The sequence below is a fragment of the Cnephaeus nilssonii genome, assembly GCF_951640355.1.
Source record: "Cnephaeus nilssonii genome assembly, chromosome: 7".
NCBI classification, from domain to species: Eukaryota; Metazoa; Chordata; class Mammalia; order Chiroptera; family Vespertilionidae; genus Cnephaeus; species Cnephaeus nilssonii.
The window spans coordinates 44107790-44134500 of NC_137078.1; the positions used below are offsets into that span (position 1 = coordinate 44107790).

General features: G+C 38.0%; 1 protein-coding gene across 11 annotated transcripts in view; it reads right to left on the reverse strand.

The window, feature by feature from the left end:
• Positions 1-26711, reverse strand: part of ADGRL2 (adhesion G protein-coupled receptor L2) — a 211471-nt gene that overhangs the window by 74540 nt on the left and 110220 nt on the right. For all 11 annotated transcript variants that reach the window (XM_079777921.1, XM_079777924.1, XM_079777923.1 and 8 more), the window contains exon 3: positions 12569-12782. In XM_079777921.1, coding sequence (XP_079634047.1) covers positions 12569-12782 — 214 coding nt within the window. The remainder of the gene's footprint in view (positions 1-12568; positions 12783-26711) is intronic.

The following is a 26711-nucleotide window of genomic DNA, read 5'->3' on the forward strand; positions in this document are numbered from 1 at the left end:
AATGAAGAAACAAAATGGAAACAAACTAATAGATTCAGAGAACATATTGATGGTTGCCAGTGGGGAAGCAGATTGGGGAGCCAGGTGAAGTGATTAAGAAGTATTGATAGGTAGTTACAAAATAGTCACAAGGATGTAAAGTACAATACAGGGAATCTAGTCAATCATCATCCCATATAATAAAAGGCAATATGTAAATAGACCGAACCGAACGGCGGAACCGAAACAACCGAACAACCAGTCGCTATGACATGTGCTGACCACCAGGGGGCGTGTGTGGAACATGGTGGGTGTCAGCCGAAGAGGGATGGTGGAGCAGGTGAGCAGGGTGTGTGTGTGTGTGTGTGTGCCAGACCAAGGCGGGGTGCTGGTCGCTGTCATCAGGGTGAGCCTCTGATGGTTACTGAAAATTCTTTGCTCCCGCGCACTGCGGTCCTGCCCAGTGCTCACACCCGCTGCTGGTGCTGGCCCCAATCACTCCGCGCCATCAGCGCGCTGGCAGCGTGTGGGAGCGGTGGCGGGAGCGGAGCTGGGGGCTGACAGGGGCCTGGGGGCTGCGAAGGGAGGGGCCGGGCAGGGGCATGGAAGATGGGCCGAGACCTGCCCCTGTACCTACTGCAGCCTCTCAGCCCACAGTTCCTTTCAAGATACACGGATTTGTGCACTGGCCCCTAGTATTGTCATAACTATGTATGGTATCAGGTGGGTACTGGAAATACCAGGGGATCACTGTGTAAAGTGTATGATTGTTTAACCACTATGCTGTACAAGTGAACCTAATACAAAGTAATATTGAATGTAAACTGTAATTGAAAAGTAAAATTTCAAATTAAAAAAAGAAAATGAAAACGGAACATTCTCAACATTTTTCAAATTTATATTTGGTTGTTATTTACTATATAATAAAATGTATTAAATAAACAGTATATTTCCAGACAGTGAAATTATTCCAAAGCTTTCATGAAGTATATGTATTTATTTCCTAGTAATAAACATCAGAATATGAAGTTGTACTACATATGAAAAATAAATACAAATTATTAACTGAAGTTACAATTCATAATTTGTTCTTTTTTTTTTTATACCGGCAGAAAATATGCATATTACATTTCAGTAGCATTTGGCTATACTAGTGTTTGGAGGGAGAAGGGGAAAACTGAAGAAAAAGCCAAATCCAAAAGAAAAATAGTGACTATGCCTTAATTTGAATCTGTAAAATAAAATTCCATTTCTATTCTCTACAACTGTAATTAAATATCTATTTATATTTGTTCAAAGTATAGTTGTCTTTAAGATGCTTGTAAGCCATATTTCTACACTGACACTAGTATTATGACATCAGAAAGCAGATACGCCCTATAAAGAAATCACATTTAGATCCAAAACAAAACACTCAAATGGGTATTTGAATGTTTTCCTTTAGTTATTGAACATTTGACTGTCTGGTATGTTTTAGTAATATAACACTGAATTGGACATGATTTCTGTCAATTAACATAATTAATTTAAATTTACTTGACAAAAGCAATACTTTATTTTATTTTTTTAATCATCACCCAAGAATGGTTTTTATTGTGAGAGAGAGAAGGGGGAGAGAGAGACAGACGGAGGAAGCATCGATGGGAGAGAGAAACATAGATCGGTTGCCTCATGTGTGCACCCCGACTGAGGATCAAACCCTTAACCTGGGTATGTGCCCTTCCCAGGAATCAAACCTATGACCTTTCAGTGCAAGGGATGACACTTCAACCAAGCCACACTGGCCAGGGCCACAAAGCAATATTTCAGTGTGTAGTAGGGAATGTTCTAAGTGAGTAAAAAACTACAAGGTATATAACAATATATGTACTATTGAAATATTATTGTCACCTCATCTCTAAAATGAGAGAGCTGGAATAAATAATATTCAGACTATGAAAAAATTATTATTATATTATTGAAATGTGTATGTCAAATAAATATCCACATTTGCTTTTATCTATTCACCTCTCAACTTTGGTTTAAAAAATAAAGACAAACTTTTAAAAATAAAAACTGAAGCAAAATCAACAGAGTTGAAATGAGGTATGTCTTTGCTTTTAAAAATTAATTTCACTTAATAATCCTTAGGAAATACTGAAGATCAGCAATATAGTGTCCCTAAGGAAAATGGTCCTGACTTCCCTGACGAATGGACATATATAAAAGATAAAAACCCACATATTAACCAGAAATACCACTGAAAACCAGCCAATCACACTTTCACTCTTAGTCTTCATTATCCAGTAAGTTATTTTACTAAGGTTCATTTTAAAAAGAGAAACAAAGGCCCCTGTAGGGCAGAATCTTTGATGTGACATTGTTTCTTCTACATTTGCTAATTAAGCAGGGTTGTAAGGGATATTTAGATGATTTGTCTTCTAATTCATTTTATAATTCATTAGTCTTTCTTGCACACTAAATGTGACTGTTTAATATGGTTCATGTTTATTACTGCCAATAGTCTCCCCTTTCTATAATAAGTGCTTTGGTTTAAATGTCCATCAGTAAGTGACATGCAAAGTATGTGTCCAATTAGATATGCCAATTAGAGCTTTAATGATTATTTATTACTGTACAAATGTTCCAGAGTCTATACTAGTAACCTCCCAATCCTTGGCTAAGGAGAGTTGCTTATAATTCCAGTTAGTTGTCTTAAAACAGCTCAGCCACAAGTAAAAGAATTAGTGGAAATCCATCACCTAACAGAAAATAACCTAAGTTATCACACAGAGATGATGAGATAGTAGCATCTGAGTTATTAATTTTTCCGAAGTACATATCATTTTAATGGACAAGTGGTTGGTAAGCCTGACACTACAGATAGATAAATGCACTTGGGTTAAAGAGCATAAAGGTAAGAATGTAATTTCTCAGAAATGGCAGGCTTACCTCCTATGAGAATAAATAGGTACACAGAATAAGTATACTAAGCAAGAAAGAAGTATCCCTGACCAGTAAGTATTTTGAATAAAATATTACGAAACATTGAATTAGGTAAAAATGCATATTGGGCAAGTATTTTTCAAAGAGAAGGCCATAAATAGAAAGGATTGTGGCCAGGCTGACGTGGCTCAATGGTTGAGTGTCAACCTATGAACCAGGAGGTCACGGGTGGATTCCCGGTCAGGGCACATGCCCAGGTTATGGGCTCAATCCTCAGTGTGGGGGCGTGCAGGAGGCAGCCGATCAGTGATTCTCTCTCATCATTGATGTTTCTATTTCTATCTCCCTCTTCCTTCCTCTCTGAAATCAATAAAACCATTTAAAAAGAAAAGAATGTGAACATCTTAGAAAGGGGTTTGAAGTTTATTGTTACCTATAAAGAGACATCAGAAAACAAAAGTTAATTAAATTAAAAAACTCATATAGCTCGGGCTTTCATACAAAGCTTCTTTATGAAGACTGAAAGATCAATATAGAAGCTGAGAGGGCCATATGTCAAAGAGAGTATACCCACACTAAAATCTATAATCAGGATGTCTGCCAGAGAACAGTGGCAGCACTGTGACTGCATTTTAATAGATTTTCATGGTTAAACTCTGAGAAGCTCCCAATAGTCATCCTAGGAAGGTTTCAGGTGTATGTATCTCCTGTCTTTAAATATTTCACACACCCTTAATATCCATTAGAATACTTAAGAATAACAAAAGTACAAATTTTAAAACCCAAATAACAAAATTATTATTTAAGAATCATTACTTATTATTCAAGAATACATTTTCATTCCACACTTACTGAGATTATAGATATGGATAAGTTGATGTTTCAGACCCTGTGACAAATAATTCAACCTTTTTAAAGATTCACAAAATAAAAAGAAGGATATCATGTTGCCATTCCTTCCCAAGGATTTTTTTAAAAGAGGAGAATATACATCTTGCCTCCACCTCTCCGCTATCCACGGTATTGCTTTCCGGGTTCGTTACCTGCTCTCAACCGCAGTCCAAAAAGATTAAATGCAAAATTCCAGACCTAAACAATTCTTTAGTTTTAAATCGTGTGCCATTCTGAGTAGCATGATAAAATCTCCCACGGTTCCACTCTGCCCCACGAAGAGACGTGAATCATTCTTTTGCCCGAGTATCCAGGCTGTATATGCTACCCACCTGTTATGTCACTCGGTAGCTGTCTGGGGGCAACTGTCTTGGTATCGCAGTGCTGTGTTTAAGTAACTATTATTTTAGTTAGTAATGCCCCAAGCACAAGAGTAGTGATGCTGGTGATTCAGATATGCAAAGAGAAGCTGTGAAGTGCTACCTTCAAGTGGAAAGGTTAAAGTTCTTGACTTAATGAGAAAAGAAAACACACCACATGCTGAGATTGCTAAGATCCATGGTAACAATGAATCTTCCATTAGTGAAATTATGAAGAAGCGGAAAAATCCATGGTGGTTTTGCTGACACACCTCGAACTGCCAAAGTAAGGCCACAGTGTGTAACAGTACTTAATTAGGATAGAAAAGGCATTACATTTGTGGTGGCAAACATGATCACAAAACATGTTCTGACGGATAGTAACATGTTGTACCAGAAAACATTGAGCCTATATAAAGACTTCAGCAAGGGATCGCTGAAATGAGTAACACCAAGCTATTTATTTAGTGTAAGTACGGATGGATACATAGATTCAGGAATAGGTATGGCATTTTATCACACTACATCATCAAAAGAAGAAGAGTAAGTATAGTACAATAAGGTATTTTGAGAAAGACCACATTCCCATAACTTTATTACAGTATATTGTTATAACTCTTCTATTTTATTATTAGTTACTGCTCATCTTACTTTGCCTAATTTATAAATTAAACTTTATCATAGGTATGTATAGGGGTGGGCAAAAGTAGGTTTAAAGTTGTTCATATGGAAAATAATACAATATTTATTTGTATAATAAATAATAATACAAGAATAAACTCTGTGTTTCGTGTACTCACAACTCTAAACCCAACTTCTGCCCACCCCGTATGTACAGAAAAAAACATCTATATATATAAAACGTTAATATGCAAATAGACCGAACAACCGAACAGCCGGTTGCTATGACATGATCTGACCACCAGGGGGTGTGCGTGGAACATGGCGGGAGTTGGCAGCAGGTGGCAGAGTGTGAAACATGGTGGGCATTAGCCGCAGCAGGATGGTGGAGCAGGTGAGCGGGGGCTCCAGACCAAGGTGGAACATGACTGAGCACCCGCTGGCATCTGTCATCAGGGCAAGCCTCTGGTGATTACTGTAAATTCTTTGCTTCCACATGCTGTGGTCCCACCCGGCACCCAGTGCTCTCAACTGCTGCCGGCACTGGCCCCACTCACACCTGCTGCCGGGGCCCGGCCCCAGCCCCGATTGCTCAGTGCCATCAGCGGGTGCAAGTGGTAGCTGCCAGCCCTGATCACCCTTCAGTGTTTCTCCACCTCCCTCTGCTCCTGAGGGGTGATTGGGGCCAGCATCGCCTCTAGCACCTGCTGCTGGCGCCGGCCCCAATCGCTCCACGCTGTCAGCAGGTGCAAGCAGGCACAGGAGCGGCAGTGGGAGTGGGGCTGCCGGCAGACGGGGACCGGGGTCTGTGGTGGGAGGGGCTGGGCAGGGGTGCAGATGATGGGTGGAGACCTGCCCCTGTGCCCACCACAGCCCACAGTTCCTTTCAAGGTGCACGAATTCGTGCACGGGGCCCCTAGTAGGCTATATAGGGCTTGGTACTAACCCTAGTTTCAGGAATCCACTGTGGGCTTCAGAATGCATCCTGTGGATTGCGGGGGGGGGGGGGGGGGGGGGTTGAATGCAGTATGAACCAGTGTACTGACTGCAATGACAGTTGATTCCCCAAGAGTAATAAGGGTGTTTGGATACGATGAGTCCTAAGTTCCTCAGCAGCTATAACAATCTGCTATTTAACAACTCTCTTAAAATAGAAACAATTGTGTATGCTTTTCTCCTCCCATAAAGGGTCCCTTGTTATGTGCCTTTGCCTGGTAAGGCGTGGCAAGAAGGGAAGTGGACAGACAGAGGGAAAGGTCATTCTGTTTATTCCAGACTAAGACATGCATGATCCTTTCTGCAGCCTTACTTCTAACTGCATGCTGGGAGTATGCACTCAATGTTCCATCTCACTCTGCACCCACTGTGATGTAAAGAACCCTGGGACAGAAAAAGTAACACACGTACATATACCATAACGTGTTTTTTTCAAATTGTCATGCACACAAGAAACTGTCACCACCCAAGTTACTGTTGGATTAAAATGTTAAAAATAAAATGGTGTTATTATACTTGGAGATAACAGGGTGGGACACTGGTTTAGAAATTCAAGGATACAAGTTATTGAATGGGGTATAGGATGGGAGTAGATTAATTTGGTTCCTAGATATTTGAGCTCACTTCCATCATCCTAACCTTTGTGGAAATGATTTAGACTCTAAAGTAAGTTTTGGCACTTCCTTAGCTTAATTTAACTAAATTGTACGCAAGTATTGTCCGGTTGACCACCTGATTTTTCTGGTCTGTGCAAGGCTAAATGCTGCTTTCTTGATTTCTATCCTGAAGAAATACTATCTTGAAAATCTCAATGGGTTATTTTATTGGAGCTCTCTAAACAAAATAAAAAAATATTCTAAATCACAAGAGAAAAAAAAAAAGTATGTGTCTTATACTTTGCCACTAGCTTACTAGACATCTCCTCATGTGCCCATCCTGTTTCCTGGAAGGTAACTTTACCTCTCCCCTCAATGCCGGCGTTCTCCAGGGCTTTTGCATGCTCAAACTACATGAACTCTGGGGGTACTTCATCTGTTCACTTGTACTATCAACTCTATGTCGGCTTCATCTATATGTTCTCTCACCACTCTTGTGAGTGCTTGCTCTTATAAACTATAACTACTTGACAAACTATTTATTTTTATACGCCAACCTCTTCCCCAATACACTTAGAGGAGCTTAGATGGGCAGTATAACAACCAAAAATAGACTTGATTTTATTTATTTAATAAGAACCCCAATATAGTTAGTTTTGCTATGAGGTTCTAGTCAGTTGCTATCTATATTGTGAGCTAAAAAAAAAAAAAAATGACTAAAAGCTTTTAAGGAGCCAGGCTAATTCTCTAAGTCTAGGACACTATTTTTCTCCAGCAATTTTGATACACACACATACACACACACATACACACACACACACACACATCTTTGAATCATTTACACGTGTTATACTTTTCCTACCAGAGAGAAAAACTGAGGCACGTATTCTTACCATCTTCTTGAGAGCAGTATATACTAATTTTGGAACCTCTTTGTATTGACAGAGGTACGCTGACAGTATGAGTTAAGACTCTAAAACTGAACCTAATACCCATGCACCTTAACCTTACCTTTAATACCAAAAACAAAAACAATAAACATTTACTTTCAGATCTCTAGGCCAAAGTGCTAAAAACTTAAGGACATGTTATAGAGAAAAATCTTAGGCAGCAAACTACCTAGATGAGAATGCACAGATTCTTAGAGCGAAGAACATGAACAAAAAGACAGTTTGAAAGCAATGCAGAAGAGGATCTCTGGTACAATTTAGCCCATCACTGTAAGACACAAACTAGATTGTACCCAAGTACTGCAAAGAACCAATATTGCAGGTAATTTCTAATTAACTTATTCATCAAATACCTCAGAGTAGTAGCTGGGAAATTTTTGCCTTTAATAATTTCAAGCTGTTACAACAGTTCTTATTTTTTTAAGTTACCCGACTACTGTCTTCAGAGTGGTAAAAAAATTACCTATAATAGTGATTATTTTACAAAATATTAAAGTACCTATCATTTTAGAAAGGAATTTAATTTCTCACTTTTTGGATTGAGCCATTTGGTGTACTTATAAGACAAGTATACTATCAGTTATTAATAGACTTTTGGTTTCACACTTTAAATGATCAAGAAATAGAAAACAAAAAAGGAATAACAACACTTTTACCGCCACCACATTCACAATTACAAGTATGTTTATTTACTTGCCTCTCAACTGCTAAAGTGATAGAAAATTCTGTGTCAATTTCCATCATTACAGGAAGAAAACGGGGAATTTCAAACTTAATAGAAAAATTCCAGTGCTAAGAGCTTTCCAAATAGAAATTTTTCTACATTAAAGAAAAACAACGTCTCTTTTTTGCTCTATTAAATATCACATTTTTATGACTATAAATGGAAAATTTTGCCAAATTATTAGGAGTTTGGTGAAAATAACTCTTATTTTATTGTACTTAAAGTATTTTTAAATTAAAAAAAAAAAACAGGGACAAGTATATACACTCAAAATTGATTCAGTAATAATTCAGCTGCACAAATATTGTCTTCCATTTTTCTTACAGCTATTTGTAACCAAATAACAGTCAAATATGACAGACTGCCTTAAAGGTTTATCTACATACACAGAATGGAGTAATTATAAGCTACCACTATGACACTCATTTTTAAGTCATTTAACACTGTCTTCCTTGTAAAATAAAGTGTTCATGTTTAAATTGTCACTATGGTGATTAAGTAATTATAAGCCACCAGTATAATACAACAATTTTAAAATAGGGTTTCTATAGTCAGTTTTGGAATTGACCTCTTATTTATGTTAATACACATAATTTGATTAGAGATTTTGATAATAAAGGTACAGAAAACAACTGTATGCTTTTTCAAAATTTAAGTACCTCAAGACTCCATTTCCTTTCAAAAGAATTTATAAAAAATGCAGCCCTGCTTTTATAACATAATCCTATATAAAAAACCCTAATATGCAAATCGACTGAACAGTTGAAAGACAGGTCGCCATGACATGCACTGACCACCAGGGGACAGATGCTCAACACAGGAGCTGCCCCAAGTCGGGGCTGGCAAGCGGGCAGTGCCCAAGGCGGGTGCCAGCGGGGGACCCCCCAATCACCCCGCCCACCAGTCTCCCCACAGAGGGAGGCGACCAATGGTGGCGACGAGGGGCAGGGCCAGCGAGCGGGCTGCACCAGGCCTCCAGCCATGGTGGGTGCCAGCGGGGGCCCCCTGATCACCCCGCCAGTCACCCCACAGATCAGTCCTTATCGCTGGCCAGGCCTAGGGACCCCGTACCCTATATATTGGTAACAGTCTCTTACATTTAAAAATTAAAACCTGGCAAAGCTACTCAACACTGAAAAAACAGGATGATGCAACAATGACATGAATGGACTCTGGTTTGCACTTTTTGTGGTCAGCCCTGATTCTGACACTTATAACTGTGTGACAAAGTCAATTACTTAACTTTTCTCTGCTTCAGTTTTTCCACCCGTAAGATGGGGAAAATGGTAATAGTACCTCAGAAGGACCATGTTATGTACTACTTTTTATAATCAGGGCAAAAAAAATGCCTTTCACCTGTAAGAAAAGTATGGTCACTGGTGCATGCAGCATCCCGGATTGTGAGAGGGATGTCTGACTGATGGTTTAGGCCCGACATCCCCCAAGGGGTCCTGGATTGCAAGAGGGCGCAGGCCGGGCTGAGGGAAGTTTGTGCACCGGGTCTCTAGTGAAACAATAAAAATAACTAACTTTGTGTCTACCTTGCATTTCTCCTATAATGTTATTTATAAGTATGACAAGACATGCATGTTAGACATGAGCAGAGCAAGGATGATGGGCCAGGTACAACTTACCAGGGTGGAAAGTCCCAGATGCCTAGCAAGGGGCAAAACTGGGAAAACAAGAACCTAGCCCCCAGGGTAACTTATCCTCCCGTAGAATACCACTGGTCATGCAGTTTGGACCCCCTGACCTTTTCCTCCCTACAAATAACATCTAGGCCTCAGTGGTATTTCTGCTCCAGGCCAAGAAAAGCAACAAAACCAGACAAGTGATGTTGTGGCTGCCTCAGGACCAGCTATCTGACTAATGATCCCCTGCCCTGGCACCGACCAATCAGTGGAAACCATGACTCTGAAGCAGCAAAACTGGAAAGCTGATGAATATTCTATTAAGACCTTCCCCTGAGACTTCCCCTAAGATTCCCACCTGCAAGAAAGATAAATATGCTCAGGACAAAGGACCCAGTGCACTCTCTTCCTCCAAGGAGCATGCCCCTGCCAACCTCCCACATGCAATGTACCCCCTAAGAGACTCCATGAGACTTGCAACCAGGGGAGCAATGGGCTAGCCCCCTGAACCTGTCTCCAAGGCCCTCTTGTCTCTGACTTCTCAGGGAGCCAAAGCAGCCCGGCCTGGGCTTTCCTGTTGCTCCTTCCATGCCCTTCGTTGTGTCACTGTCCTAAGTATTATCTTTGCTGCCATCATGAACCCAATACCCTTTGGCTCAGTGCCTTCCCTTTAGGTACTCCCATCTCCCATCCCCTTTTCCTTAAATAAACTAAATTTTCTTTCATCACTGTCTGAGGATGGCTATTTAACCTGTCTGCTCACCACTGACCTTTCGATGTATTTGCTAGCTATTCAACTGTGTATTTAAAATGTATGATCTCACATACAAAGTTACCTACAATGCACAATTCCTCAAAGCCAATTCTTCTAGGTTCTTTCTTTCTACTAACTCCCACTGCTTTAGTAAAAACAGGTAATTATACTGAGTAATTTTTCACTTCCCATTCCTCTCTGACCTGCTTCTAATACTCAGATCGTAACACTTCCATTGAACTATTAGATCAACAGGTAAAGAATGAATAAATGGTTAATTATTAAACTAGACAGAATATTGTGCCCAGAGGGGAAAAAAGCAGGAGAAGAGGGTAAAGGCTTTAAAAAGAAAGATGAAGGGTTTTCCTAGTAAACAAAATAAAAAGCAATAATGTATAATAAAGTCTGTGGTAGTTAAGTTTTTCTTCAGAGTCTCTATGTTCCAAATACCTGTGATTGATGGATACTAACTGCACTAATTCAATCATAACTAACCACGATTTTAATACATAATTAAAATGCCAATAGTACCAAAATTTAGGAAAGAATAGATGCCAAGAGGTAGGTGCTCTGTGCTAAGGGAGAAGAAAGGAGACACCCAAGGTTAGCAGTTCTCTGTATTCTCTCTCTATGTAGGAAGTCAAATGTCCATTTAAGAAATATAATTTAATAAAGTTTTAACCACTTTCCAACAAATCATCTTTAAAACAAAAAATTAACCAATGGTTTGTCACCCAAATAAATGTGTGTAGGTGTGTCTATATATGGGTGTTGTGTATATTCAGACTATTATTTAATGCTATATTATTTAATGCTATAATAATGAGCTAGTAGGCCATGAAAAGACATGGAGGAAACTTAAATGCATATTATTAAGAATCCAATCTGAAAAGGCTATACACTGTATGATCCCAACTGTATGATATTCTAGAAAAGGCAAAATTATGAGACAATACAAAGATCAATGGTTGTCATGGGATTAGTGAAGAGGAAGGAATAAACAGGTGGAGCACAGAGGATTTTTAGGGCAGTGGAACTATTCTATAAGATATAGTAGCAAACCCCCCCACACACACACATACACACACATTCACTTTCTACAATTTCAGTGACCTGCAATCAACTATGGTCCAAAAATATTAAATGGAAAAATTTCAGAAATAAACAATTGATAAGTTTTAAACTGTGCTCCATTCTGAGTGCCTTTGGGGACATGAAGCATCCTTTTGTCCAGCGTATGCACGCTGCATATACTACCCTACTTATTAGCATCTCAGTTATCAGATTAACTGTTTTGGTATCTCAGGGCTTATGTTCAAGTAACTCTTTAAAATAAAGGCCCCAAAGTGCAAGAATGGTGATGCTGGCAATTAAGATATGCCAAAGAGAGGCCATAAGTGCTTTCTTTCAGTGAAAAGATATACTTATAAAGGAAAATCATAGTATATGTAAGGTTCAGTACTATCAGTACTATCCAGGTTTCAGGCATTCACTGGGGGTCATGGAAGGTATCCCCTGGGATAAGGGGACTACTAATGTAATAAAAATGGTGGACACATGTCATAAATTTGTCAAAACCAATAAAATGTACAAAACCAAGAGTGAACCCTAATGTAAACTAAGGATTTGGGTATGATGTGTCAATGTGGGTTCATCTATTTTTAACAAATGTATTATTGTGGTGTGAAATTTAGATAGTTGGAGAGGTTGTGCACATTTGGGGATGGGGGTATATTAACTCTATATTTTCTGCTATTTTTGTAAAAAATAAAGTGTATTAATTTTAAAAATTAAGGTGCAAATATTGCCAGACCCAGACATTTAAACATTCTTGATATAAGAAAATATTTCAGAATCTGAAGCCCTAAAAAACATTACATTTGAAATTACATATTTGTAACCTTTATATTTCTTAAAAATCAAAATACTGTATATGTGTTACATATTCCTTGTGATATGCCAATCTATATCAAAACAATAAACACTTAAAAACATATAGTAGCGATCAACATTAGTAGGTAAAATCCTAATTCAATTTAATAAGTAGACTGAAATATAGACTGTTCCCATCGATTCTGGAATAATAATTTTACCAATTTAGATGTAGTAGCTACAATGGGATAGTAACACATGAATATTTACCTCTGAGTCATAATTTTGAAGGCATCTGGGAGGTAGCAGTCTGTATTCTCCATCTGAAATGGGTCAGCATCACAAATCTTGTCGTCTGTCCGACCATAGTTAGCGCTCTCAATCATGATGACGTCACTGCCCGGACATCGCAGATCTATAGAATAACCTTCACAGGACAATTCTCGCCGAACTAACCCAAATGGTAAAGCTGCTCTGCTGAAACCTGGAAAAAAAATAAATTTAAGTTAAATTAACTTATTTATGAAATATGCTATTTAAAGGCTTTTTCAAATAATATTCAAACTATGTTTTTTAAGTTAACCATTCATATACTAATTTAAATCCTTCGCTCTTTAATGAGTCAAGAATTTCTTATTATATATGTACCTTTAGCTGAACTTTTCACTTTTATAAGACAATTTAAAAATACTCTAAACACAATATTCTCTGTATAATCTAGCAGAAAATAAGTGGTTCTTTTTGAGCTAACTTAAAGAAAAACAACAAATTTAATCAATGGATTTATAAATATTGACAAGTTTTACAAATATAGAATGTAACAACTATTCAAGAAACAGGTTTCATTTATGCAACTGAATAAAAACTGGGCTATACATTTGCCTTATTTTTTCCTTTAATGTAGACATATAAATTCCTGTTAGTAGCAGTATCTTAAAAATACTTTCGTCTTAGCAGTTTCCCTAAAATAACTACGACACTATGACAGCAACATACTAAGGCACAATAAATTACTTCAATTAATAACATTTAAAACTGGCAATAATCAGAAGATGGGCCTTCAAAGGAGCCAGAAAGTTGAAACTCCCAGAAAGGGCGAAAGTTCTTTAAGATTCAGTTCTGTCAATCTACAGAAGAGAGATTTAAAAACATCTGTAATGTCACTTTTCATATCTGTATGACTCTAAAATGAGATCATATACCGTATATGAAGTGCTTACTGAGAAATCCTATATGAATTTATGTATATTGCATGAGGCAGAGTATAGCTAACCACTGTTCATGAATGCTATAAAGAAGATTCCCAAATGAATTAAAAGTTTAACCATTTTTTAACCAGGGATCCCAAAGTAGTAACAGAGCATAGGAGAAAGGGTAAAGGCAGAAAAAGCCAAGAACAGCCAAGAAGAAGTGTGTTGGGGAGAATCAGGTCTTCACTATGCTGGTTTGCTACCTATAGGTCAGATACCACAGCAAAAACTTCTACATTGCCTCAATGTTTTATTTCAGTTGTCCAACCTATTGCCATCTATACTGTTCTTGTTACAAAATACTAGCAAATAATTTTGGCATGTTGTTCTTATCTCTATCCTTTAATTACTCTGCATCCCATGAATTATTCCTTATATCCCTTTTTATTGAGAAATGCCAACCTTCAGAAGTAAACTGTTCCAAGATATAAACTGCCAAGGTGAAGAGCTGAGTTTTGTCCAGGTTGATCCTAAGCCCACGCCTTGTTCACTTTAACTTTTACCGCAGAATGCATCTCACTGATTCAGGGAAACAGAATGTCACCTGGATAAACGGGCATCCTCTTTCTAAGATGCAAATAATCCTTCAAAACGGTTACTGGGTTACGCATTAATATGATTTAGAAAACTGCAGTTCTCAAACTTGGCTGACCTCTCAGTTCTACTGAGAAAAACTAAAGGTATAACTGAAATGAAGAGAAAAGGACACAATCTGGAGCACAGAAATCTTTAGGGCATTGTGGCAAACCCCAACTTTGGTAGGTTTTCACTAGGAAGGCTTATGTCTTATGAGATTACTAAAAATATGTGGAGAGGTGCACTATCAATGAAGAAGAAATACAGAAACGGAGCTGGGAAAACGAAGACAAACTCTTTCCAAGAGTTTATTTATAAGCTTCCCCAAATTCATAAGTCAACTTTATGTACACTATTGCTTTCTTCCATTTTCAGATATTGGACTGTACTGCCTTTACCAATAATCCAGCTTAAACTAGTATTATTATATTTGTTTTAATTGAAATATTTTAATGTATTTTTATTGATTATAGAGAGGAAGGGAGAGGGAGAGAGAGCTAGAAATATCAATGATGAGAAACATTGCTCTCCTCCTCCCGCCCGTCCCCCCTCCAGGAATCAAACTCGAAACCCGGGCCTGTATCCTAACCAGTAATCAAACTGTGACCTCCTGGTTCACAGGTCTATGCTCAACCACTGAGCCACGCTGACCAGGCTAATTGAAATATTTTTAGGGCCTCAGAGAGGTCACTTATTTCTGCAGCAAAATCTGTGTGGAAATTCAAACAAGTGACCTCATATAAAATTTTGGAGCACAGTATAATTGAAATAAAAGTATTGCAATCATTATTAATTTTAAAAAGTCAGCATTTTAACTAAGTAAATCTTTAGGGAAAGGCAGACAAACCTTATTCCTAGACATTTATTTATCCTCCCACCCCTCACCCCCGACACACACACTTTTTTTGTACAGACTAATGACTTAACTATTCTGAGTCACACAGAATAAATTATCACAAGTAGGGCCACTATTTCTTACTCCCACTTTCTTCCTTTGTACATGAAGTAATTTAACTGTTTAAATTGGGTATTTTTAAGAAAAAAAATTAAAATAACTTGCCAAGGCTATATGGTTGATTCCCAAACATCACTTTTCATCAGAGTCATCTGGTAGAGTGTTTTCAAGAAGACAGATGTTCAAGCCCTAATCTAGACCTATTCAGTCTGAATCTCTGGATTCAGATGAAGCTAAGATATCTGTATTTGGGGAGGAAAAATGTGAATTTATTTGCAGCACACTGATATAAAATAACTAAGATGTGCCAAGAATTTCTCCAAGAGCTTTATAAAATAGTTTTATATCTCCATTGAGATTACATATTTTTAAGTCATTGTCATATTTCCCCTGAATTCTCTAATATAGTTTTATTTTAATCTTTGAACATATTCTTAACAGCCACTCTGAAATGTTTACCTGCTAAATCTAACCTCTGGGCCCACATCAGAGGACGTTTTCATTGAATGCTTTTTCTCCTGAGTATGGATGGGTCAACTTCCCTGTTTCTCTGCATGTCGTCTAATGTTTTGCTGTTGAAAACTAGACATTTGAAATAAAATACTGTTAGCAACACTTGGTTCAGATCTCCTTTCCCTGAGAATCGCTGCTGCTGTGACATTTTCTTCTTAGTATCCTGACTGGATTTAAATCTGCAGACTGGTCTCCCCCATAGCGTACAGCCCTGAAATCTCTCCTTATTGTTGTTACTGCTGTGGTTATTTTAGTTCTTATTTTTATTTTCTCATCTGGCTTCCTAGGGATCACCCCTGCCTCTGCCACGCTTAGTGACCAGCCAATGTCGGAGCAGAGACTTTTCACAAAAACCATGAACCTACATAACAAGGTGTCTAACCTCTGCTGACTGACCTGAGTGTGGGTTAGGAAGAGTGTTCAGAATCCAGGACATTTTCTAGTCAGTCTGGGTAATTTTTTCTCCTCGACACATGTGTAGTTTCCCGTTCACCAAAAAAGCATAGAGAGAACTTTGGCTCTTTTATTCCCAAAATTTCCCAGTTTCAGACTGGCCCTCCAGTCTCCCCACCTGGGACCACAATCTCAGGCAGGACTACGGGTTTTCCCCATCTGTTTTCCACAGTGTTGACTGCTTTTACTGACAACACTGCTGGGCATAGGTTTCCATCTCTGCTCCACATCAAGGCAACTTTCCCTGGCAGCAGAGTCATTGCATTTCACCGTCAGCCTTACCCTAATGAAAGGACTAAAATGACATACACAGCTAAGGAGTTGGGGGAAAGGAGCCGCCCCAAGCTGGAAGGCGTTAAACTTCCATTGTTCACACCAAAAATTCTATCAACTTTTCATCATTAAATGCTTCCCAAGTTCTTATATGGCTTTGGTTAATTTCCAGGGCCCTCAAATGGTGGTTGTTGACAATTTTGTCCAGTAGTATATACTTGTTTGGGAGGGAGAGGATTTGCCACTCTCATCAATCCATAATCACCAGAAGTCCCTCTAAGGACATTACAAGCAATCACTGACAATAAATCCTCAAAACAGCTGTATGAGATACGTATCGTTATTATCACCATTTTAAAGAGGAAGAAAGTGAGGCAAAGAAAAATTGCATTGTCCATGATCATACACCCAGTAAGAATGAAATCAAGGTTTGAAACCTGGTCATTCAGTTCCCAGGTTCATGGTCTGAAATGCTATGGTAATGCCTCTCCAAATGACAATGACCTTTAGCAGCAGGTTTGGGGACTCCTGTGTAGGAGGCACAGTCAGGGTGTGTGTGCTGTGTGCTGCTAGTTGTAGAGGAAGAAGGGCAGAAAGGAAGCAGTGTGTCTGATGGTCAAGTATTCAATGCAACTCCTCCATCAACAAACTAAAGCCTTTTAATCACACTATTACTATGACATTTATTCAAAGCTGTATTTTCAACCAATTTCTAATTCAACAAAGAAAAAAAAAAAGCATCCCAACAAGTAAAGTGTAATCCAATCCATCTTGCAACTCTTGACAATCGAAGAAAGAACTTGTGGGAGGCCCTAAAAGCCAAAGAATCAATACTGCAGCTTTGTGCTGTACAGATGTGAATGCTGCCAAATAGGGGTGCTCAGAGTACAATGAACTGTTTCGCTCCATTTTCTCCACTCTAAACAAATGATTTTGAAAAGACAATCTCCCCACCGCCCCCCTCCTCCAAGCTATACAATGTCAAGCCATAACTCTCTGTGCTTTAGGCTGGTGACTGGAATACATACCTCCCAGCAACAGGTGCAGTGACTTAGGACTGAAATCACTCACATTCAGGGGATAACTCCTAATATACAGATTCACTGCTACCAGATGGGAATTTGTGAGACCAGAATTGGAATTCTATCACTGGATTTTGCATCACTTGTGAGAATTTTTGCAAGAAAATATGCTAATCTGGCCAAAAAAAAAAAAAAAAAACCACAAAAACATAGTGCATGCTGCTATAAGCTTAGACTTGTGAGGGACTTCAAGCACTTGACTGGAAACATTGTGCTTGTCTAACATGGTCTCCATTCTCTCTGCTTTGTGTACATTTCTGTAAAATCATACATGCCTATAAAAGTCTTCTTATTAAGCTGTAATCTAAAACCTTCAACTTTCGGGTACTGTTACTTAATTACTCTGAACTAAACCCTGTCATGGATGCTACTGCTCATGCTGCCTAGGATCCAGTAAGCACCAGGACTTTGGATTACGGGGGACCTCTATGGGACTGGGGCTGTGCCTCCAAGCTCTACTGAAACATTAACTCAGGCCAGAGTCCATTACCAGTGCTGGCATTCGCCATCTCTGACTTACTCCTTTATCTTTATCAACCAAACCCTAAAACATCTTTTTTATTCATTAACATATAATCCTTTTAACCTGCCAGTATTATGTGAAGAGCCTAAATTATAACAGTGGAAAGAAATACCAAGTTCTTGCAAAATAGTGTTCATCATTTCTTCAGGTACAACAGTTTATTTCTACTTCCATATTAATCATTTAATGTAACCTTTTCACAATGCTATATTTTTAATTTTTTTTTTTTTTACTGGCAACACCACCTAGACATGTATTGCTCCCTCATTTATCCATTTGTATTTTTGTCTTTTGCCCATTCTAATTCCTCCATTAGACTCTGGAATAAGTCATGGAAACTAAAAATTCTCAAGTTGGAGGCAACTCCACCACTTCTACAAACTACAGAAAACCCACTCGGTAGGAAAAGTCCTCCCTGAAGCAAAGTGATGACTTATAAAGTACTTTTCTGTGTTAAAACCGAAACTACTTCCCAAAGTGATATGAAGGTTATCACATAATTTCTTAAATGATAATGTAACGACTTCGATTTCATGGGTGGTTTTGGTGTTATTACGGTTTTTTTGTGTTCTGCGGTTAAGGTTTGTTCAAAAACTTTTAATCCTCACTCAAGGATATGTTTTGTTTGTTTTTTAATTTATTTGAGAGAGAGAGAGAGAAACATCGATGTGAGAGAACATCAAATCATTGCCTCCTATAAGCATCCCAACCAGGAATCAAAACCGCAACCTTTTGGTGTACAGGACGACATTCCAACCAACTGAGCCACCCGGCCAGGGTGAAGTTTGTTCAGTTTTTAATGAAAAGATGAGGTTCTAAATAACATACTGAACTATTTTCAAATCTGTCACCAGACCATTCAGAAAAAGAGGGAGAGAGGAATAGAAAGATAATTTAAATCTGACAATGTAAAGTTATAAAACGTTGCCTTAAAAAAGAAATACTAGTACTTTTCTACAGAGTCGAAATGATATCCTTTCTTGTATTTAACTTCCAAGCTGAACATCAAGGGAACTATGAAACAGCATGGCGGCAAATCCGAGTGTAAACGCCCTGCCCCTACATGGACAACCCGCTACCGCCCTTCCCAGTTGCTCCTGCAGAAAGCAGCAGGGCAGAGGGAACAGAGCACTTCCAACTGCTGGTGTCAGACGTTCCAACAAATGACACTTGACCCTGGAATAACACGGGTTTCAACGCAAGAGTTCACTTTTATTGAATGTGCACAGGTCCACATTTATTGACAAAAAAAAACGCAGATTTTTTTTTTCAATAAATGCTATAAAATGTACTTTCTCTTCCCTATGACTTCAACATTTTCTTTTCTCTAGCTTACTTTGCGTTGTAAGAATACAGTATATAATATATAAACGCAAAATATTTGTTAATTGACTGTTTATGTTAGTGGGAAAGCTTCCCAGTCAACAGTAGGCTATTCGTAGTTACATTTTGGGGGAATCAAAAGTCATACACATATGCTGACTGCACCACGTCCACATGCCTAACCCCCCCGTGTTCCAGGGTCTCCTGTATAAGGAGTTGCAAGAAAAATGGCTCATAGGAACCCTGTTTGAGCCAGTGTCCTTATGCCCTAGTACACTGCTCTAATGACCCTTCCCTGGTACTTTCCATTAAAACCTGAGTCAAGATTTACATTTAGAACACCAGCAAAAGGATCTTCATTAAACATGTTTAAAAGCAGAGAAAAATTTACCTGAAATACAAGAAACTACGATTCAATAATTGTGCAATCAACTTCTTACTGTACTCAGATGACTTCATGTACAGCCTCAAATACTTTTAATTTCTCCCTTGTAAAGCTGAATGTTACCAGATTAAAAAACAACAACAACTTACTATTCAAGGCAAAAAGAAATACAGAAGGCTTGATAAAATTCTCAAAAACAAGCAAGTGCTTCTTATAGGAAAATTAAGAGTAACTTTAGGCAGAATCTAATTTATAATAACAACAGAAATGTTTTAGAAAATTACATCTCCCAAGACAAATTGTCTAAACAAATAATACAAAGGTTAAATACTTTATATGAGAATTGGGTAACAATCATGATAGCAATTTCAGAGTAGGTAAACAAAAGGAACAGGAAGAGGAAATAAACATATACAATATTCTATTTCATTGGCAAGGACAAAAGAAAGCCAAAAATTATAATGAGGTGAAATTTTCTTCTATCAAATTACCAAAGATTTGTTTGTTTGTGTAATGTGAAACTGCCTCATACATTTCTAAGTCTACAAACTAATACAATCTTTCTGAAAAGAATCTTAACAGATTCATTTTATAAGAATATATTTTTTAAAGAATCTCAAAATTTAAAAAAAGATTTGGATAAAATTACATGCATAATAGTAAAAAATATGAACAAAGTAAAGGAAAATGGAAAATGGTTTAATAGACAAATACCATATGATTTCACTTAAATGGGGAATCTAAAAAACAAAATAAATGAACAAACAGAACCAAACTCATAGACATCAAGAACAGAATGATGATGCCGAAACCGGTTTGGCTCAGTGGATAGAGCGTTGGTCTGCGGACTGAGGGGTCCCAGGTTCAATTTCGGTCAAGGGCATGTACTGGTGGCTTTTCCAAAGACTGCACATTCCCTATTCCCTGCACCACAATTCATTCCCTTATTGTGTCTAGGATACATTTTCCTTGGATAATGTGTGCAAACACACTTATTCAATAAAGAGGTATTTTGCTCAAACAAGGATCTGTCTCCTATAGTCTGCATGTGTTTTTCCTATTTCCCAACTCATACTAGTAATTACCTTCATGCTCTTTGTTCCAAATCTACACCCCCCCGCCCCCCGGCCCCAACTCAATACAGTCATCTTCCCAGTACATCCCACGGTTGCCACTTTGCTGCTGCTTCTGTGTTAGCCCTTACATGCTGAAAGGTGGATGAATGATCTATTTTTATGGAATTAACTAGTCATATAAAAGAAAGAAGCAAATGGTACCTGTGACACCAAGGTGCTACGTATAAAATTCCATTTATTTATTCCCTATAATTCATTAAAATATACCAAGTTAATCTGTTTACACTATGGAATTGAGTCTTAATAATTTACTCATAACCTAAAATCTAGTATGTTCCTTCCTGCCTCTGTAACTTTCTTCATACCATTCTCCCCACCTGGAATTCCCTCCAGTATGCTCAACTCTCCCCTCCCACCCCCATTTAGGGGTCATGAGCTCCCTCCTCTTAAAGTCTTCCATAGCAGAAGATACAGTATAAAACTATCAGGAGACTAACTTAAAAGGCAGGCTTGATTCAAAGATGAAATGGTAATGTTTGCACTTACACAAGTTGTGTGGCTAAGACTCCCAAAATCACAATAACAAATGTTAGGTTTTCAAAGAAAAGCATGAAAGGAGGGGTTACTGTGAGCTATCGTGGTGCCCCACACACAGCACTCTTGTACACTGAGCCTTACTAAAAAGGCAAAGATCAGAGCCAGCATATCCATATTCCTACGGATGCCCCAAGAATGTGGAAATAAAGAACTAATCCTGCTCTTTAGTGAGACCCAGTTTTAAAACAACAACAACTTACTATTCAAGGCAAAAAGAAACACAGAAGGCTTGATAAAATTCTCAAAAACAAGCAAGTGCTTCTTATAAGAAAACAAAGAGTCTTCGGACATCTATCTGATTTCCAGTTTCTGCTCTGCTCAGCTCTGCAACAGTAATCTGGCAAGCTTGTCAACCACATTAACTTGTAGAAAAATATCCTATTATATCCCAGAGTTTGGCTAATTTGCTTGCGCACTTCCTGTGTGCTTTAAAACCTAATTCTTGGCTACACATATAACTTGAAAGTCCTGGTCTGCGGGACCAGACGGATATTCCTAGGATCTTCTGAACCATATGCTATTTTGGAAATACACTGATCAGCACAGACCATCTAGATTTGAACCCAGGTGCCCCTGTTTCCTAGCAGAGTGATAGACGTTGTTCAGAGGCAAAACTCTGAACTTTAGTTTCCCTATCTGTAAAATCGGAAAAATAATAACTCCTATGCCTCATAGAATTCTGTAAGGATTAAATAAATTAATACACTGTAAAGTCTTCAAAAACAGTGTTTGACAACTGTAGGGCTCACTTTTGCCAGCATATTTTTCTTAAAAGTGGTGCAATCTGACACCTGGGCATAAGTTCTCGATTCCATCTCCAGTGTTCTGAGGAAAGAACCTAATTGGTAAATTATCAGCCAGATATAATGGAATAACTCATTATATGTAGATAATTTTCAGATTATGCAATCACAATTATAGGCCATTAGAAATCAGCTAGTCCATATTTTCTATCTCTGCTCCCTAATATTTTGAGGACACAAAGTTCATTTGCCAAGTGCGTGTGTGTGTGTGTGTGTGTGTGTGTGTGTGTGTGATGTGTGTGTGTGTGTGTGTGTGTGTGTGGTGTGGTGTGTGTGTGTGTGTGTGTGTGTGTGTGTGTGTACACGTAGGTACGTTCACACAATACAGTGGAAGTTAGGACAGTGACTTGCAAGAACTTAGAATATTCTACACACAGAGCTCCCTCTTAAAGATCTATCCTGACTGAATCCACAGAATATCCTGGCTGCTTGGTGGAATCTTACTCCTCCCTTTTTAAGACTCGAGACAGGAGAAACTTCTCTGAGGCATCTTCTCTGACCACATACATAAGCTCTCTTGAGCTTCCCCTCCAAACTGTGTTCTAATTATGTCAATGCACCATGGACATTCTCTCTGCACTCACCACGTGGCTGCAAACTTATCTAGTTCTATGTTTCTCCTTCTAAAACCCCAAATTCCTTGAAAGCAGGAATAAATACTTCCTCTTGTTTTTATCCCAAGTATCTAGATCAGAGCTTGGTTGTAGTAAGCACTTAATTTGATGTTAATATTGCAGCTCAGAAAATGGAGGCTGCCGAGATTTATCCAAGGTCGTATTACTAGAAAAGGAATCAGAAGACTAGCTTTAATGGCTCCTCTCACTATACCTCGTACCTTGTCAAGTCCTATCAGCGGTTAATTTTTTGTTTCCAGGCCACTTTGCTTCAACACCCTTTTAGCCCATTTTCACCATGGGTATCGCTGCAATCCTAAGAAACCTCTCCTAGGTATTTACATTAAATCCATCAAATGCACATTTAAAGGTTTTCATAGATTTTCAATAGGTTGTATTAAACTTAATTTGCAAACCATATTTCCGAACATATAATTCCCTCATCTAGTTACACATTTGTGTATTATTAAAGAGGAAATTTTATTTGAAATCCTGATAGGCAAAATGCCAGTCACCCAAAAGTTAATGACAAACATTTTAATGATGAACACTTCATGACATGGAACATTACAATTTTTTTTTCCAGCATTCCGATGTCAGCATTTTTTATTACCCAAATGATCAAAGACTACAACACCTTTGCAGGTTTCAAAGGAAATAGGACTAAAAGATTCTATATGTTGGTCTATTGCCTTGGTAACCTCTGTTTTCACTGTCTAGTATGAAGTCAGTTTGTTGAGTAAATTAATCATCATACAAAAATTCAATTTCATTATTTCTGAGGAAAATGCTTGTCTACACATTATTTTGTGGTAAGTATATATTGAACGTCTATATGGGCACGTGCTCTGTGGATATCAAATAAACACACACACACACACACACACACACACACACACACACACAAAGAAAACACAGATCATTCTACATAGGTAACCACAGATAAAGTTCTCCTAAGCCATATAAAGCTTTAAGAGGGACCCATTGGGGTATGCTCTCTGAAGATGGAAAAGATGGAAAACACCTGTATATATTATTACATAAGGGTTGTCATCTTGCTAAGGTGCCTATGGCCTGGTTTCTTATTTCATTAACAATTCACCTTAACCAAAATAATCAGAGGTACTCGCTATTTCTAAGTATCCTTACCATTTACTTTTCAGACTCAATGTGTTATATATGTGGTATAGTCTGCAAAAGTAACTGTGGTGTCAAAAATCTAAAAAGTTCAGTAACAAAAATCATGTAACTATCTTTAATAAGCAACTCCAGGCCAGCTGGCGTGGCTCAGTGGTTGAGCGGCATCCTATGAACCAGGAGGTCATGGTTCGATTCCCAGTCAGGCCATATGCCCTGATTGTGGGCTGGATCTCAAGTGTGGGGCGTGCAAGAGGCAGCCTATCAATGATTCTCTCTCATCATTGACGCTCCTATCTCTCTCTCCCTTCCTCTATGCAATATATATATATATATATATATATATATATATATATATATATATATATATATATAAAGAAAATATTAAAGAAACAATAAGCAACTCCACTATTTTCTCAGGTACAATTAGGAATTTTTTCATGATATCTTCCCAAGTGCCCATCATGCTATAATATGAACTCACATGCTTTTTGACTAAAGATGAAAGAGAGTCTGCCTGAGGATGCAAATAGTTTCTATTCTGTTCACAATTAAAATCACAGTACCTAAAAAGGTGGGTACTTAATAAATATATGGTAACATGCCAACAGTAACATCGTTATGTTCAAATGTTATTAAATCCAATTTTAATTCCTCGAGGTAATTCCATTTGTAACCTTTTGAACTCCATTTCCTATTCATTACCTTGCTTTTATTGTATATTTCCATTGTTTAGTTCATTTGCTCTTCATTGAAAGATTTATTGAATGGTCACCCTGTGCTAAGCAAAACACAGTACACTGAAATGAACTGCGCAGGTTCAACTTTTAAGCAGCTCAGTCTTAAAAATATGAAGCGGGAGCACATCATACAATGAGAGGAAGGTGAATACCCTCACAAAAGACAGAAAACTATCTTGACAGGAAAGATATCAAGGAAGGCTCCCCAGGAAAGGCAACATTTTAAAATCGCCAATATCGAGAATACACAAGCTAAAACAGGTAAGGATTGGACCAGAAGTGAAAGGACAGAAAGGCCTCATCAAGGTCATTTTTTTAAACTACTGCTATTATTTCATTCTAAAATCTTCCATTTTAACAATGTACTACATTATAGGAAATGTATAGTTTTGAAAGTATTCTCTGAAAATACCTTTTCTCACTATAGTTCTTGTTTAATCAACAAGGCTAGCCTGGATTCAGACACTCAATATTTCATTTATTTTTACTTGAGTGTTTTGCAAAAGTATCAAAAGCTGATCCAGTATTTTCAAAAGACGAAAGTAAAACTCCATGGGCTGGGAAAACTCAATGACAGTGTGCTACATAAAGATTGTCAAACTAATTTACTGTTTATCAAAAGAAGAGTTTCTGACTCACTGTAACAGCCTCCACTCTCATCATTTTGTGACTAGCCCTTCTAAAATTCTCCCATAGCTCACTGTCTCCTTGTCTCCATACCTTGAGTCTGTCTGGACTTGGGCTGAACAACCACGGGGAGCGGGCCTAAGCCGTCAGGTCGGACATCCTTAGCGCTGCGGAGGAGAGAGAGGCTCCCGCCACTGCCGCTGCGTTCGCCAGCTGTGAGCCTGGCTCTGGCTGAGGGGCGCTCCCCCTGTGGGAGCACACTGATCACCAGGGGGCAGCTCCTGCATTGAGCGTCTGCCCCCTGGTGGTCAGTGTGTGTCATAGTGACTGGTCATTCCATCATTCAGTTGGTTTGCATATTAGCCTTTTATTATATAGGATGGACTCTATTTGCTATTCTCTTTCATTTAAGTGCTGTGCATACCCACTAAATACTGTCTTCACAAACTGATAATGGGTGGCAATCTACAATTTGAAAAGCACTAATCCAGTCCAAATCCTAAAATAAAGAAATTCCCTGGACTAGCTTATCAAATGTAAGACATTACATTCTAAGACACTAGTCACATGGCCTAGGTGAATACTCAAAGCTATACTCTGGACAAAGTAATGATTCTCCTTAAATCATGTTTATTATTACTTATAAATTTATTTATAGTAATCCCTCTTAAATAGCTATAATATATATGTACACACACACACACACACACACACACACACACACACATATACTCAGAATGTCTAGCTTTGGCTAAGTACACTAGAGGGCACTTTTCAATTTATCTAGACCTCAACACTAAGTGCATCTTTCTGAGAAAGTGTGTCACATTCCTGGAATTTCAGAGCTATGGTCTTTTAATCCATTACCAGTTTACTACCAAGGGATCACTGTCTTGTTTTTCTTACATTAATTATATATAGAATCCTCAGGCAGAAATTCTGACAGAAAGAATGTAAACGAGCTAAGCAGATGCTATTTTAATTAAAAAACAGTACATGCAAATAATTCATTTTGAATAGAAATTCAATAAAGGTTTAAAATCATTTTTGTCAGTTTGTGTTGTTTAAATTAAAAAAAAACATGTTAAAAAGCTTATCACATTTGATTATTAACAATGCAGAATAAGTACTCAACTTAGAGCTTCACCTGCAAAGTTGATAAGTATCTGAGAAATATTTAGGAAGAGAAAACATAGGAAATACAAAATTATCTGATGGTTAACTCACTCTAAGAAGCTGAACTTTTGTTTTCTGGTAAAGAATTATGTGATTACTATCAAATTTACAAGACTATAATTTGGGCAGCATCAAAAGTATATAATTACACAAGTAATTGCAAAAGATGTATTTTATGCATAAAATGATACACTGTAATACAAACTACTTTAAATTGCTTTCAACAAAAAAGGTAAACATTTATTGCAGCCATGCTTCTCTGAAGATCCCCACTGGGGTCAGATTTAAGTTTTTAGGAAGTGTTGATTAG